Below are 18044 nucleotides of genomic sequence, written 5' to 3' on the forward strand. Positions count from 1 at the left end.
TCAACGTTTTTAATAACAATAAAGAGCTTCTCTTTCATTAAAACAGGAATACAATTTGACACATTAAACATGAACGTATTTACAAGGTTGACAACGTTGTGAAGTCAGATTCAACTTACGATGATCTAAGACATTGTCAATTTGTTATCGATTCACACTCTTCTATTCTGAGCTAAAGAAAATATATAATTGTTTCTAGAGAACACAGGACCAACACAAATCACTAAATGATCTAAGTGAAATCCATGACTTCGTTGAGGGAGACAATACAATCACTTCAATCTGATCCTTGTAATGCAACATTAATGGATTGAATAGATACAGCATTTCGTTGCATAAAGTCAATGATGTCGTCTTTCAAAGGAGGTAATCCATAAGATAAAAAATAATCCCGACAGTGATCTTTGGGAAGTAGACGTCTGTGTTTCTGATCGACGATTGTCATCTGTATTGATGCGGCTTGAACATCATTAAGTTTGCGATGGGGAAGTTTATCTTTAGCACACACCTCTGGATCACAGAAAGCCGTGTACGAACTGAGACAGAATGTAATGAAGTACGCAGGTAGCCATTGTTTCTTATTCTTCTTTGGTTTTTGTTTCCATAGTTAATGATAAACCATTAATTTACAACTGTCGTTTCCTTGAAAATATCTGTCAATAAGGTCGACCATCTAATAGTCTCCATGCTCAGTGCATTTCTTCTCCATTGAAGTTAGTGGAGATAAGCAATGGTCACGCAAGTCTTTGTACCTTTTTGTTCTCTTCTGAGATGATGGTCAGTGCCTCTTCCAGATACTCTTCCAAATTTACTTCTTGATTCTTCATCTAATATTTGTCGTGATGTTTCTTACTAGAATGACTGATTTGACGTGGGTAACATTGTTTCATGGCTAATCCTATGAATGTTTCAGCCAAATAACAAGCGAAACTGGAGACTATATGTTCTTCTTGTTCTCGTCATCTTCACAGTATGACTGTATTTATGTCTTCCAGTTCTGGGTAAAAAAGGAAACAACAAATCCTCATCGTCTACTATCATAGGTTTATTGTATTCCATCTTTTCGTTGTTCTTCTGATGGTCAATGATCTGGGTTACAGAGAAAGTCCTCGTCCCTTGGCTTATGGTTTCCGTTTAGAAATGTGTGATCGTTTTATTACAGCAGATAATTGAAGTTGAATGTGACTATGTTACATGTTTCACAAGAGACGTAAGTGTTACAGAGAGTCATTTGAAAGTAAATTTCCAACAAGACTACTGACTACACCATTCGAGATAAAGTCTCAATCCCTGCTATGTCTGTCAAGAGAAAGGACATTGTGCCCCAGAATGTCCATATTGTCAAAGAAAATGAAGCACGGGAGAAAGGAGGGACAGATGTAAAATTATCTGTTATTGTTGTCCATAAAAATGGCACTGAGCAGATGTGTGTCCTAAGAGAATAGAGAGCAAGGCTAAGGATCATTTCGAAGCAGAAATAGACGAAGAAAAACCCATTCCAGTAAAGAAATTCAAGTTGGCAAGAAAAACAGATGAGGAAAAACCCATTCCAGTAAAGAAATTTACGTTGGCAGGACGAGAAAAAGAAGAACCCATTCAAGTAAAGAAATTCAAGTTGGCAAGACAAGGAAAAGAAAAAACCATTCCAGTAAAGAAATTCCCGTTAACAAGACAAGCAAAATAAGAACCCATTCCAGTAAAGAAATTCACGTTAGCAAGACAATCACACGAAGAACTAATTCAAGTAAAGAAATTCCAGTTGGCAAGACAAGCAGAAGAGGAAGAACCCATTTCAATAAAGAAATTCACGCTGGCAAGACAAGCAAAAGGAGAAGAATCGATTCCAATAAAGAAATTTACGCTGGCAACAAGACAAGCAAAAGGAGAAGAACCGATTCTAATAAAGAAATTCACGCTGGCAAGACAAGCAAAAGGATAAGAACCCATTCCAATAAAGAAATTTCCGTTGGCATATAAGCAGAAGAGGAAGAACCTATTCCAGTGAAGATATGTGAATGAGAGAGTGGAAAAGGGTAGAATTCTGTGATGTATTTTGAAATTTCGTTGTGTTTATAATTCAAGAGAAAACTTAAATGAACTTTTCTCTTAATTTATTCTTTTGGTATGGATAAAATATTCGAACACAATTTCGCAGACATATAAGAAATACAAACTTTAGTGTAGCAAATGTGGGTCTTGGAGAGTAAATGCGGCGTGTTGGAAAGTAGATGGTCTTTGGTTATTAAATAAACAACAAAATGATCGACTTATAAATTCAGACGCGCATGTGGCTCCTGAGTCCAAATTCCGATGCACACAGGTGGTTGCAGGTGGGGCATGGGACACCGGTGGTTGGTGGTATTTGTGATACAGTTCTGTGACGTCTCTCCCGAGTTGCAGCAATACGCTGGCGGCGGTCATCCTCAAAGGTGGAACAGGCTTTTCTGGTCAGCGCTCGCCAATGGCTTCTGTCTAAGGCAGCGAGCTCGAGCTGGCGGGGTTGGAGGTCTGTCCATTTTGATGTTCATCTTGAGGTTGTCTTTGTACCTCTTATGAGGGCGACCTTGGTTTCGGCTTCCCTGGGCTAGCTCGCCATAGAACAACTGTTTTGGGATTCTGCTTTGATCCATGCGGATGACATGGCCAGTCCAACGAAGCTGGGCCTGGATTAGTTTGGCTTCGATGCTTGTTGTGTTGGCTCTGTCAAGGACTTCCTGGTTGGTGATTCAGTCCTGCCACTTGATCCGCATAATGGATCTCAGGGAGCTCTGGTGGAATTGTTGCAACTGACTGATATGTCTTCGGTAGAGTGTCCACGTTTCACAGCCATACAAGAGAGACGTGAGGACAACTGCATTGTACACTTTCATCTTTGTTGACAGGCGCATGCCCTTGTGCTGCAAAACCTTGGTTCGAAGTCGTCCGAGTGCTTGACTGGCTTTTTGGATCCTCGCAGTGATTTCTTTGTCCAGGGAGCCGTCACTAGATATTGTGCTGCCAAGGTATTTGAAACTGTCCACATTCTTCAGCTGCGTATCGCCAATGGTGATACAGGGTTGTGAGGGGACAGTGGTTGGGGCGGGCTGGAAGAGGACTTCTATCTTTCCTAGGCCGATTGTGAGTCCAAATAAGTTGGAGGCTTCAGAGAATCTGTCCATAATTGCCTGTAGGTGAATCTCTTCATGGGCCATGAGGGCACAGTCATCTGCAAAGAGTGCTTCAATGATGAGTCTTTCTAGCGTCTTTGTGTTTGCAGCTAGGCGACGGATCAAACACTGATCCATCCAGGCGATACCTAATGTAGATGCCAATGTCAAGGTCACGGATGGCATGGAACAGTACCTGTGCGAAGAAGAGGTTGAAGAATATCGGAGCAAGTACACAGCCCTGTTTGACACCATTAGATATTGGGAATTTCTCAGAGGGTTCACCGTCTGAGAGAATCTCTCCAGTCATGTCAACGTGGAGGAGCCGAATGAGGTTGTTAAACTTCTGAGGACAACCAAGTTTCTTGAGTACTACCCACAGTGCGTCTCTGTTGACTGTATCAAAAGCCTTTGTCAGGTCCACGAAGACAGCATACAGATTCATGTTCTGCTCAAGGCACTTCTCTTGGACTTGTCTCACTGCGAAGATCATGTCAGCGGTGCTGCTGTCTGGGCGAAAACCACACTGAGACTCGGGGAGGTTATCTTCTGACACTGCCGCAATAAGCCTGTTGAGGATGATGCGAGCAAGTATTTTGCCAGCTATGGACAGCAAGGAGATGTCTCTGTAGTTACTGCAGTCCACACGTGTGCCTTTATTTTTATAGACGGTCATGATTGATGCGTCCCTGAGGTCGTTTGGCATCTCTTCTTCCGTCCAAATGCTGATTAGCACATCGTGGAATGCCTCCACAGTCTGTTCACTGAGAGCCTTGTACACCTCTGCTGGGATACCAGCCTTTCCATGTGCACTGCCACAGTTAATTTGTTTAATGGCCTTCCTCAACTCCTCCATCGTTGGTGGAATATCCAGTTGGTCGTGCGTTGGCTGCTGAGGTATTTTGTCAAGAACAGATTGGCTGACCGATGAGGGCATGTTTAGGAGCTGACTAAAGTGTTCTTTCCATCTTTCCTTAATGCCATTCTTGTCCTGGATCAATGTAATGCCATCTTCAGCGAGCAAGGGCGCAGAGCTGGACTTTGCGTGGCTGAAGATTGACCCGATGGCGTTATAGAACTCTTTGGAGTTGCTAGTGTCAGCATAGCTTTGCACTTCATCAGCTTTCTTTTCCCACCAATGGTCAATGGAAAAAAGAAGTACATAAACATCACAGTTAAACGATTAAAAGTTATGCATGAAAAATGTAATAAAATAACTACAAAACATATAATGTCCTGTCTGGGTAATAAATGAAATCACACTCGAGATGAAAAGAGAAGTCATTGTTAAAACTGAATCTGAAATTGACTTAATTTTAGGAAAGCTGAAAAACAAACGCATTGTAAAAGCGTACAAGCTAGTATGCAAGATCTGGGACAATATAATGGTAATGAAAATCACACAGACGTGGATGCAAGCAAGAGAACACTTAAACTTACGTATAGCAGCCGTTTACTCAAATACTTAATAACATATGGATTTATATCTGGACAAGATAGTTATCTGGTTCAATGTAACGCATGTATGCAATCCTTAGACCCATATAACTGCTACCAAATGAATCACGCACCTTCCACTTGTCTGTTGATATACAAATTTAAAGTATTTGCTTTCACACATTTTTCATTTGCTACATAGTTCAATATAAACTACATACATAATATAACTACACACAAGATATAAGCCACACACAAAATATAACTAAACGCATAATATAAACTACACACAAAATATAAAATACACATATAAATGGTGCAATAATGCAGAATGCATGTGCGCAAATCACAATCATTTGTTGAAACATATTTTATTGTCATACAATGATACAGCGGTACAATGGGGTTGGGCACAGCTTAAACTAACCTGTCCTTAATATTGCAAGTATTACAACATATCTCAACTTGACAACATTGATTGATAATGAAACTTGATTGAAGAGAAGAGAAGAGGGTAAAATGACATAATTAGATATTTGAGTAAGTTATTGAAATGGTCTGGTATCGGTTATATATTTGTATAAATGTTGTGCAATATTTTTCATATGCATCACATTTACCCCAAAGCTGTTGATCTAATGGATATGGCACTGAGATTATTTTCACATCAACTCCGTTAGTTGCTGACTATACTTGGGACAGAACACGAAGAAATGAATGATGGATTCAATCCCACCGTAGGAACAAAAAGGGGTGTCAATAAGCTGAACACGATAAAAACAAAGATTTTAATGAGCTTGCATTGAGCTTAATTTAGTATGGAGAATATGTAGGGTTCGATGACTAAATCTAACCATTTTACTAGATACAATATGCGGACACACTTTTTTAAAGCACTGTAATACATGCTACATTGAGTATGCTGTTCAAGGTTGTTCCACAAAACCACTGTTGAGGGTATAAAACATGATTTGGTAGAATTTAACCTGAAATTATAAATGACTAAATTATGTGAACGTCGAGGATATACTTTGTTTGTTTGGACACTGGGGGAGGGAGTAATTCGGTGAGATAGTTCGGAGTTTAATGTTGTAGAGTGTTAATCATTTTTGTGTCTTTCGTTTTGTCTGCAGACGTTCCCCACACTGTTTCAAAATAGAGAGATTGCCTACTAGTGTATTTAGGAAGTTCTGTAACTATTCTAGTCGCTTCAATCTGTAGTATTTCCAGCTTTTCTGAATCGATCCACGAACATCCTCCCCAGACTGTTATGGCATATTCCACGATGGGCCTGATAGAAGTTATATATAGTTTTGATCAAATTTGCCTGCTACATTTCTATTTTAGTTTTCGATAATTGACTATTCGAGATAAAGCAGTTTTTAAAATGGTATCAATGTGACAACTCAATTTGATATTAGAAGATAGTTGTAATTCAAGATGGCGATCAGAATCCACATGCTTATGATCAGTATTTTTAAGCAATTTCAGGAATATTTGTTATGTTCATGTTAATGAAATATATAGCCACTGGATGTGTTTCTGGGCTGAACTTTAAGAGTCATTGCTTGAACTATTTATGGAGTTTAAATAGATCGTTTATTTATGACAAGGTCTAATTCAGCATCATAAAGGGATGCATAAAGCAGAGATGAGTCATCTGCAAGGAGACGGTTAAGAGAGTTCATACGATTGGCAATAGTGTATACATAAATTAGAAACAAGAGAGGCACAAAGGCTGCCACCAACCCAAGCCGATCACCACCAACAATATCAATACAAATAAAATTTATTTAAATACTGACCACTTCAGAATATGAACCTTGTCTTGAAATTTTTAATGCTCAATTCAGACGGGTATTTCAAAAATATTTAGCGTGACACTTTATTACAATGAGACATATTTCGCCACATACAAATCATTACATATTTTAATAGTTACACTTAAAATTTTGACGATGATGACTCTTTGTAAAATGCAGATTACAGTCTGATATGAGATATGGACTGAAATCAGCTAGAATAGGCAAAGTGGGTGGCAACAGCGGGTTGTGGAATTTTGTTTTTTCATTTGGTTGATAAAACGTTTTGACAAAATATATAATATTAGTATATAAATATTAGTTTTAGGGGTTTTTTCCAGACGCTAAAACTTCTGTGTGAATGTAAAATACATGTATCCGATGATAAATAACAATATTATTGAAGTATTGAGTTGAAACGTTTTGTTTCGAATTTGAATGGCAACAATTTTGCAATTCCCCCGTGATATACCGTTAAACAAATACTGACTGGACAATGGATCAAACGAGTACACTCGATATTATAGGAAAATACGCCTGATCTTTTTAATAGTTTCTGCCAATCACAATTCTAGTTTTGATGCGGGTACTACTGAATACTAGAGAGCACTGTCAGCTGATGAATGAAATAGGTGAACCTAGGGGCTAAACGTACTTCCTTCTTGCAAGATAGCATAGATGACGTACTAGTTACATTTAATCAAATATAAGGTCTTATGTAATGTATTTTACGTTCATTTGTACAAAGTTAATGGAATCATTAATTTTAGGATAGCATTTTTAGTTCTCTGATGATGATATTAGGACCAAATTTCAATAATGTAACATATTCAAAAGCAAAACCGAATATTGCTGTTGAAAGTGCGTTTTTACCGAGTAAGATGGTTCTAGAAACAGACAGTATTGTCAAATACAGCAATAATTTACAGAAATCCAGGAAGTCGTTTAAAATGCGGTCAAATCCTAACATTAGTATACAAGGAACAATATGTTTAAAGCTGATTAGCAGTCTATAACAGTACGACAAGACATTGTAAAGGAAACAGTACGACAAGACATTGTAAAGGAAACAGTACGACAAGACATTGTAAAGGAAACAAAAGACATTGTGAGTATAAAATATGCATAGAAGAAAGACTATAATAAATATATTTCTGCTGTCACATCTTCCAGGGCGAGCTAGGCTCTGTCGCGAGTTTACAAGAACGTTCAAATTTCACTTTGGTATAGGTTTTCTGTAGCATGACAGCATATACCAATTTAGAAACAAACAAACGAAAATTATCCTTCAGATAAATAAGCAATCATTTGCATTGATACCAATAGTTTAATTTTACTTTATGAAAAATGTTATGAAACTTAAACTCTTTTAGATGCTTTGTTTACACCCTTGTTAAAAAAAAAATGCACAAACATGAATGCAAAAGCAAGTGAAATAACATATTTAGCAAGTATAGAAACAATATGCTCAACACTCCAAGCCAACCAGTTCATCACAATACCCCTAATTCCAGACTACTAATAATTCCACACTACCCATAATTCCAGACTAATAATAATTTCACACTACCCATAATTCCAGACTACTAACAATTCCACACTACCCATAATTCCACACTACCCATAATTCCAGACAATGCTACTGCTGCCTTGTTAGATAGCTGGAAAAAATTGTCGGCAATATTCATGAATTTAATTTTTTTTTCAAACATTATTCATTGGAGTGGGGGCTGAGGTGGAAGTGGTGTCGGAGCAACAAAATAAAAAAGAACACTTTTTATACTATCAACTAGAGTCAGTGAAACTGTTCATATTATCATTGCTATAGCTGTAGCTATATAATTATTGTTACTTCTTTTCTTTCGTCATTAGTTTTTGTCATTTTATGAGCGGGAGTGTACTTATTAACATTTGTTTCCTCTTATTAAATTTGCAAATGCTTTTTAACATGTAGATAGTTGCAATTTTCAAACTCATAATTTTAAGTTTATTTTGCAATATATTATTCACTGTGGTATGTTTCTAGCTTAATTTTTCGTTGAAGTATTTTATGTGCTTGAGATGAAGACCTTATACTTTTAGGAGAGAACATCAATAATTTATGCATATCCACCTATTTCTTTTTCTTCTAATGTAAATAACCTTCAGACAGTTTATACTCTCTTAGATTCATCTTCATTGGACGACACCTTACTGAGAGCTTTGTCGCAATTACCATTTTATTCACTCAGACCTTCATTTCCTTTTGTTAGTTCACTAATAAATTAATTTCGTCAGTGCGATTTTCTTCCATTAATGGCATATTGTATTTGTTGCCTTTGCGCAACCGTAAATTCAAGTGGGTCGTAAGACTCTCTCTCTCTCTCTCTCTCTCTCCCTCTCTCATCCATTTTTATCTGCGTCTCTTAGACTATTTAATCTATCATGAAATGCATATGCGGGTTCTAGATCTCTTCTTCAGCAGCTTATTTTTTCAAATAAAGAGACATGTTTTTAGTGTTCTCTCTATAGGCGATAAAAGAATTTAAATCAAGTGCATCACATGAATCTCTTTGCATACATCTTAAATAATTCCTTGCATAGTTAAAATCTACTTTAAACCAGATATTATATATAACTTATCTGATGTGTGGCTTTTTTTGTATTTATTCAAACATTATACTTGTTACCTCTTCGAAACGTCCTTTATTTGCGTTGCTAAACTACCAGCGTTTTACACATTGTATGTATTGGTCTGGTAGTATCATCATCATCATCATCATCATCATCATCAACGTATACTTAATCTTCTTGTTCTTTTACTTAAAAATCTGCACAAGCCCCAGAAATAGCGGGGTCTGGTGGGGTGGGGTTAATAGCGACAAAATAGGTTGGTCACAACTTGAAGAGATTTGGAAGAAATGGACAAAAACCAAATAAAGAACGCAGCTAAAATTTCCCAATCATTGTTAGATATCATAATTGACGCTATGGCGTCTATAATTATCATATTTCTTCCAATCCAAAACTTGGACAGTTTGCAAAATAACTGAAATATGATTAGATATCATCAAACAGAATTTGATACTACGCCTGCCGTTTGCCGTTTTTGATAAGTTTGCGTAAATATGCAGTTAATGTTAGTTTGACAATATTAAAAAAGTGTCTAAATTTTGAAAGGCAATAGAAGAAAAAAAAAAGAATTTACAAACGTCTTTACTTGATGCAGCAATTGTTTTGATGACAATAGTACCTGCATATCATACACTGAAGTCTCAAATGAACACATAATAGGCACACTTGTTCTGAATCTTCTAAATGGTTCGGCTTCGATCTTGAATTTGTTTTAGATCTTTCTTCAAAAGCGTTTTAGCATATTAGACCTGTTTTGGTTGCTGATATATATCTAGTGTTTGGCAAGTAAATGCATATCCCATGTTAATCTTGTCAAAAGAAGCACATGTTATGACATTATCCTTGTCTAAGTCTTAATCGCTGGCTAGTTCTGGTTTAGTTCACCTTAGCTACTGTCGGTAGAAGTTAATATATGGAATGTCGAGTATTTTGAAAGTTGCATTCAAGTCAATGTTTTCTTAATTGCTTTTAAAATTATACTTCCTTTTATAGTAATTAATCTGACTTTTTTCACTTTGGTACCTTTGTCACCTGTATTCATGATAGTAATATCAGTTTTAACGTTTCCACTTTATTTTGCTCTATTTTAAAAGGTTTCAATAAGCACTAGCTATCTAGAACTCTGTCATTTTTGTTATTCCTGTTCGTCTTGCGTTTTGGATATAACATTGTATCTTGTTTTTATCTTGTTACCTTTAAAGTTATTTGTCACTATCTGTAAGTAACAATATGTCTTCTTACTTCTAACCTTTTAAAAATCCTGAAATCACGTTTAGTTAACTTTTCAAATTCCATTAAAAGACAGTGAATAAAAGACGCAATATGAATATTAGGTGAGTGAAGAACCTGAAAAGGTAACTTTATAAAAACCAAAAGACTGATGTACACTTGACACTGGTGGGCAACTTAGTAAATGTTCACATGAATTCGTAAACAAAGAGATCAATGAGGAGTTAATCCTGGTAGGATACTTGGTAAAAGTTCACATGAATTTAAAAAAGATCCACGTGGAGTTGGATTTGGTTGGCTACTTGGTAAATGTTTGCATGAATTTACAAAAGTACTAAATCTGACTGTTTCAAGAAAAAACGGGTGCCTGAAAAATCACAAGATGCTAAACAAAATGAAACAAATTCAAATAGCTACAACTATTATTTTATAGGGGTTGTTTTAGTAGGTGCTGTTCCTGTTTTGCCATCTTGTTCATTAGCTCAAAAAGTAAAATTGTTTCTTAGACACAGCGCAGAAATCTATCCAATATTAGCAGACTTTGCAAGACTTAAATAGCAAGCAATCGGTATCCATTGAATCTGACACAATTTGTAGGTTCTGAAAGCTGAAAGGTCAAACATTTTTCTTGACGAAATCAATAAAAGCAAGCAATTATTACAGTAGCGAAAATTCATATTTACTATAGCGTTTGCCCGCATTATTTTCACAAAGGCTATTCTTCATGCGATGTTAATGATATTACAGAAAATTAAAAAGGGTACATTAACAGATTTGACATCAACATCAAAGATGAAAATGAAAAAATGAGACTGTAACTTATATTTTCCATTCAAAGTCTATGACAGAGATCTTGTTGCTGTAACTTAATTAATATTCCTATAAGTACCATTTGTTATCACCATGAATGTTTTTACCATGTACAAATCTGATTCTGGTTCTGTACAAGCAGCTGAAAGTTACAAAAATATTTGAAATTTTTATTTGGTAGGCTACACGAAAACTTGTTTTACGCAAGAGTATAAAGCTAAATAAATAAATACTCATGCATATGCATTCACCAGCATGTACAAGCTTTCATCTAAGTAGCAGTTAACCTCCATAACCGCCAATCGTTTAAAGTACACCCAGTCCCTTGACGTTTTCTTGAAGCTCCAGCCCCCACCCCCATCCACCCGTTGCATAACAGAAAGAAATATGATACTGGATTACAGAGTGGAAACGTTTGTCTTTCTGAATGAAGTAAAATACCACCTATATTAAAGTATATTTTGAAACTACAGTAAAGGTGACTCGGGTTGCTGAGTGGTCTAAGGCGCTCTCTATTACAGATTACTCACACATCTCGTCTCATTCCGCTAGGTTCGATTCTCGGCAGGACAAAACCTAAGTGGATATGTGAGAAAGATTGCCAGTAGTTTTCCTATCATGTACTGAAAATTGGCGTTAAACTCAACAACCAACCAGCCATTAAAATTAAAGTAAACTTAAGAAATCATAGGCTGTTTGTGGAATCACATTTTATAAAGCTTCTAAATTTTCCTTCATCAACTATCGAACGGGGCAGAATTAAATCAATCTAAGACATATTGATCTCATTCATAATTCGTATTTTGTAATGTTTGCATATTCTAGTATCAAGTGTTAAAGTGGAGTTTCTATCCTAGATATGTACTCTATACCTCTGAGTTTGCAGGTATCGTACTACAGACATACAAATCAGCAGAACAGTTTTAAAAAAAATCAACAATACGTTTTTGTTTATTTATTCGAGTATTTATTCAAATAAAGATACTGGCATGATAAGATATGAAATTAAACATTATTTATTGCATGATATATAATGTCACATAATCAAGTTTTGTTATACGTTACTTACAGCATGAAATACAAAAAGCAGATATACAACCTTCATAAACATGTAGCATAAAATGCATTTTTAATTGAACATTAATTAACATTATTAAAAATATATAGTGCATCAAGTATTTATGTATGTTAAACATTTCCACATACAACACTTGAAACAACCTTGCTGAAATATGTGAAATGCGATATTTTTTGTTAATTTTTTATCCCTAGTAAATAAAGCATGCATTATTCTGTGATATAATTGTAATATAATTTACATAAATTATTTAGTCTTTTCTAAACCGGATGCTACCTGAATACACAATGTATCCCAGTATCTTACTAAATCGGATGCTGCCTGAACACACATTGTATCCCAGTACCTTTCTAAATCGAATGACTGAATACAATGTATCCCAGTATCTTACTAAATCGGATGCTGCCTGAACACACATTCTATCCCAGTACCTTTCTAAATCGGAAGCTGCCTGAACACACAGTGTATCCCAGTATCTTTCTAAACCGGAAGCTGCCTGAACGCACATTGTATCCCAGTACCTTTCAAAATCGGATTCTGTCTGAATACAATGTATCCCATTACCTAACTAAATCGGATGATGACTGAATACAGTGTATCCCAGTATCTTACTAAATCGGATGGTGCCTGAACACACTGGGTATCCCGATACCTTTGACTCGGAGGATGTATAATGCGTTGCATTGTTACTCAAATTAGAAAACACCGTGAGATATTTCCTTCTCTCTCATGGGATTTCCGAACAGGCTCGAAACACCATTCGACTTGAAATAAATAAATCTAACATGCAACATTTCTTTGACAAATAATCACATTGAAATTATGGTTAAAATGTACTAAAAATATAATTATAGTCAACAAATATCAGCCCATAGTCACATGCTGACCTATATCTTCCTAATTTTGAACAGAAGACGCCAGCTACAATTACATATATTTTGTACAAAATCACACTATTTAAACTCAGTTCATTGAAACTTTTCAGCTTAATATAGAGTAAAGTCAGATAATCAATTGCTGCTGATTTCATACGTGACTTTAAAAATGGAGCAAGACATGTCTATTCTCGGTTACTGAAATTTGAAACGATACTTTAACATTTGAGCAAGACATTCCTTACTCTAATACTGCTGATTTCACACGATACTTTAACAATGGAGCAGAACATGTCTATACTCGGATACTGCTAATTTCATATGATACTTTAACATTTGAGCAAGACATATCTACACTCTGATATTACTAATTTCATACGATACTTTAACATTGGATCAAGTCGTGTCTATAGTAGAATACTGCTGATTTCATACGATGCTTTAATAATGGAGCAAGACATGTCTATACTCGGATACTGCTAATTTCATACGATAATTTAACATTGGTGCAAGACATCTCTCTTCTCGGATACGTCCGCTCCGTCGTTTTCTTCAGCATTCAATTCAAATCCTCTTAACAACTATAGTAATACATTCGTACTTTTGCTTGCTTTGTTCATTTGTAAGTATACATATAATAAAATATCGGTCAATGTGCGAAATGCCCAGATCTCTGCCTGAAATTTGATGCTACAAAACAAAATTGCCTATATCAACAGATGACTTGAAGCAACTCAATTCTCAGGTTTTAAAACCTTAAATAGCTCTTTCATTCTGCCACACGGAAAGTTACAGTACAGTAGCTACATGGACTGGAAATACTGCACGCACATACCTACACAAATACTTACATTCATAGCTAAGGACAAAAACATATGTTACGAATTTAAGGTTACTAAAATAGTAATTCACAAACCTTGTTAAAGCTTTATATACACAAAATAATACTGATATGACAAATTATGGATTTAACGAAGTAATTACATTTTTACTTTTAATAACTTTATTACTATTATTGTTTGACCTAATATGCAGAACAATCATCTGTCAGGTCTAAAATGGGTCGATTCAGTAACAACAAGTTTATTTTATAGTAAGAGTTGTAACAATACCGGTAATTGACGAAATATAATAAATGGTATGTACTCTTTCTTGATGAAAGCAGTGAAAATTATTTTGCATGCATTATCATTGCTTAGAAAGGATAATAGGGCCGACTTTCCTTGCAATTACAATGCAGACAACAAAAAAATCGAATTAACTCGTTGTTCTTTTGTCACTTACAAGACACTCACCTTTTCTCTAACATATTGCATGAAAATTTTATGCTGCATCTTGGTACCCTAAATAGTCGTTCTAATTTTATTGCCGTGTCTAAATATGAAAAAAAAAATGTTTAACAGAATACCAGCAACTTATTCACAACTTTCGATTTGCACTGCGCCTTTATCAAACCTTCCTATCTCTAAATGAGAGGAAACAACTAAGCTCAAGCAAAATGATGTTCTGTCGCTTCCTTTCTTTGTTGACTCTTTCCCTTCCGTGACACAGAGTTAGCATCCAGTAACCTTTGTTCATCCTCGCCGAGTGACATGGTAGAGGCACATACCGCTGTGTTGGGACGCTCAGACATCTAAAAAAATATAATTTTTCCGAAAGTAGGAAAATATCAATTCAAATATCAGTTATTTTAGATAAGGAAAGAAAACCCATGACTAATTATCAATTAATTATAAAAAAAAGGTCAAATGCAGGTTGAAATGTAGCTTAAGATACGCAACAATTTTTCAAGCATGTATGCTTGATATACAAAATTATTGAAATTTTTCTTGATTAGAACCAGTTGCGGATTATGGCATAATAGATAGTCGGAACAAAATAACTAGAATTAACACGTTGTGTCTCCAACTCACTCACTCCATAAAATGAACAGCAAATCAATTTTAAAAAATCAAAATAAGTTGCAAAACATTACTAGTTGTATTACTGCAGATGTTTACAATAAAGTTAGAACAAAAATATTATGATTATAAGAAATTACATTTTAGGCCAAAAAGTATTCAAGTCTAAACTACCTACGAAATGCTTTTGCTGGAAACATCAAATGGAAGCTCGAGAAAAAAAAATCATATAAAAATTCTTAAATGCATAATTTAACTCCGAAGAAACAATCCAGACGCAAGGATGATAAAAGTACAAAGAAGCCTTAGCGAGGGTCAATATAATGGTTACACTGGAACTGCAAATGTATGAAGCACATTGTTGTAACTGGGAATATATGAAGCACATTGTTGTAACTGGGAATATATGAAGTACATTGTTGTAACTGGGAATATATGAAGCACATTGTAACTGGCAATTTATGAGACACGTTGTCCTAAACGTTGTATTGTTTATATAAAATAGAAACATCTGAAAGCGCGTGTTGGTCATGCTTGATTTATTAGCATGGTATGCAAGCGCGCATCGATCATGCTTGCTTTAATAGCATAGTATGCAAGTGCGTAGTGATCATGCTTGCTTTGATAGCATAGTATGCAAGCGAGTGTTGATCATGCTTGCTTTAATGGCATAGTATGCAAGCACGTGTTGAAAGTATATACCCTAAACATTTTTTTTTAAATGTTGCACTCTGCTTGCTTTCTATATTACCACCAATAAGCTGCTAAAGAGATACTAAGCAAGACTGATTGTCATACTGGATAGGTTGTTTTGAAAAGAAGTGTTCAACAGCAACATATATTCGTTTTAAAAGATTGATGACAATTGGCCGAATCCCTTCAGTTTTGACAAAGAACGTTTGAAGGTTTAGGACTAAAATTAGATTGCTGTACATGCAACAGATCTGATTAAAACACAGGTAGGTTACTAGATGATGTAAATAAGAACATTAGGTCAGTAATTATTAAGACTTACAGGTAGGTTACTGGATGAAATAAGGCCAAAGGATCTTGATTCGGTCATGATCAAAACTGCAGTATATACTTGTATCTTGAAGATCTTAAAAGAGTTCGATGATGAGTGAGATTCATGTATATTAATGAGGTGTCATTGAATCTAACAGCTGACCTTGTACGTATTTTGGAGACCGTATTTCTGATCCGATTTTGATCAAAGCTGGAATATGCTCTAATTTCATAAAGTTCCATAATGAGCGAGATTCACGCATAGCAATGCATTAATCTAACATGTGACTGGTTGAGTTTTCTGCAACTTTGGAGGCCATATATTTCTAATCCCATTTTTTTCAAGCTTTATAGTATCAAAATCTTCAGTGAGCTCGAGAATAAACAAGATTCGATCATATTAATAAGCTAACCTTAAAGATTATGAGCCAGATCCATTGCTATTAATGACGTCATCTTGTATCTGATTGGCTGCTCTTGTCAATACTATATCAACTCTATTTATAATCAGAATCTTATACAGTTATACAACTACGTCATCTTATCTCATAAAGCTGAGTGATATGTTTGATTCTGAGCAAACAGTTATGCATATTTATGCGGTAATCTTGTATACCATTGGCTAAGTTTGGTAGATAGAGATAAGATTTGGATCGAATTTGCTCGAACTTTGTAAATATGCTTATTTCATTATTGCATTTCATAAGTTTTGTAATGTCTATTATATATTAATGAAACCATCCTGCCTCCGAATGGCTGAGCTTGATACCTATGTCAATGTAGATACTACGGTTGTCATTTGCATTTAAAACTTGGTAACACATCTTCAACATCGTGGATGAATTCAAATATAAGCAATATAGTATGCATATCATTTATGCCTTTATTTTGAAATAATTTTATCAACGTGGTATATAGTTTAGGAGATCGTTAACATAGGACAATGTTCTGACGTTTACTAAATAGCCTGTTTAGTGACGTGGTCAACAGGAAAGTTATGTGATGCATCTATATCTGGCATCAAGCCTCTTGTTCTATGTAGATGATTATTTTTTTCCTCTCACCCAACAACAGATATACAAATATGCTAGGTTTAGTTATTTTTGGGCATGGGTCAGGAAATGATAAATATGGTGGACAGTTTCAATTAAGTGAATGCAATACCTGTTGTTCTCGCTTTTCAATTCCGGAGTCTTGATGCGTGTTGTCCTCGTCCGATGATTCATTCGATAGCTGGAAAAAGAACGCATCTATGTAAAGACTAGCTATGATTTAATTTCCATACCAGAAGATCATAAATCTTACAAACTGAGTTTCAACTCGCCACCAAACAAAGGTGATTGTTGAAAAGTTAATGTCATTGGTGACTTCTTTTATGCAAAATCTAAAATCTAAACCTCAGTTTGGATAGTTTCATGATCACCAGACCATGTGAAATTTCATCTCAGTTCTAAACCTCAGTTTGGATAGTTTCATGATCACCAGACCATGTGAAATTTCATCTCAGATCTAAACCTCAGTTTGGATAGTTTCATGATCACCAGACCATGTGAAATTTCATCTCAGATCTAAACCTCAGTTTGGATAGTTTCATGATCACCAGACCATGTGAAATTTCATCTCAAATCTAAACCTCAGTTTGGATAGTTTCATGATCACCAGACCATGTGAAATTTCATCTCAAATCTAAACCTCAGTTTGGATAGTTTCATGATCACCAGACCATGTGAAATTTCATCTCTGGAGACCACGATCAGCTAGATTTGTGGGTATAATACACGTATGCTTCCATTGCCTCGCTACAAAACAAAATGTCTAAGTTCAAAAAGTTTAAAAAATATAAGAAATTGGAAAGATTACTATATAAATCTGCCTACGAAATTTCATTTGACTGCCCATAACAAGTTGTGTTCCCTTAACAGTGCCAATATTGTTTCCATCCAAAACGATATTTTCTAAAGAGAAAAAAATGTATTAAAGCATGTAAAATCGTTTTTCAAAGGCTTATAAACATTTGCACTTCATTTTTAATACGGATACAACTATGCCAGCAATATTTCATCCGTATTTTGCCTATAGAAAAATCTCCGTTCACCAAAAAGAACCGGAACAGTAAATGTAAAATAATAATACAATAAAACGTTTCT

The 18044-nt window shown here is 35.4% G+C and overlaps 1 protein-coding gene across 3 annotated transcripts in view; it reads right to left on the bottom strand.

Annotated features, from left to right (window-relative positions):
- Positions 1–11982: 11982 nt before the first annotated feature.
- LOC149802492 (uncharacterized) overlaps positions 11983–18044 on the bottom strand; it is a 24052-nt gene continuing 17990 nt past the window's right edge. For 2 of the 3 annotated variants that reach the window (XM_089951732.1, XM_089951731.1), the window contains 3 exons: positions 17062–17130; positions 15908–15991; positions 11983–14624 (listed from right to left, as the gene is read on the bottom strand). In XM_089951732.1, coding sequence (XP_089807858.1) covers positions 14481–14624; positions 15908–15991; positions 17062–17130 — 297 coding nt within the window. In that variant the 3' untranslated portion in view covers positions 11983–14480. The remainder of the gene's footprint in view (positions 14625–15907; positions 15992–17061; positions 17131–18044) is intronic. The other variant, XM_089951733.1, reaches the window with a different exon arrangement.

Source organism: Sinohyriopsis cumingii, chromosome 3 (genome assembly GCF_028554795.1).
Source record: "Sinohyriopsis cumingii isolate HCF-2022 chromosome 3, ASM2855479v2, whole genome shotgun sequence".
NCBI classification, from domain to species: domain Eukaryota; kingdom Metazoa; phylum Mollusca; class Bivalvia; order Unionida; family Unionidae; genus Sinohyriopsis; species Sinohyriopsis cumingii.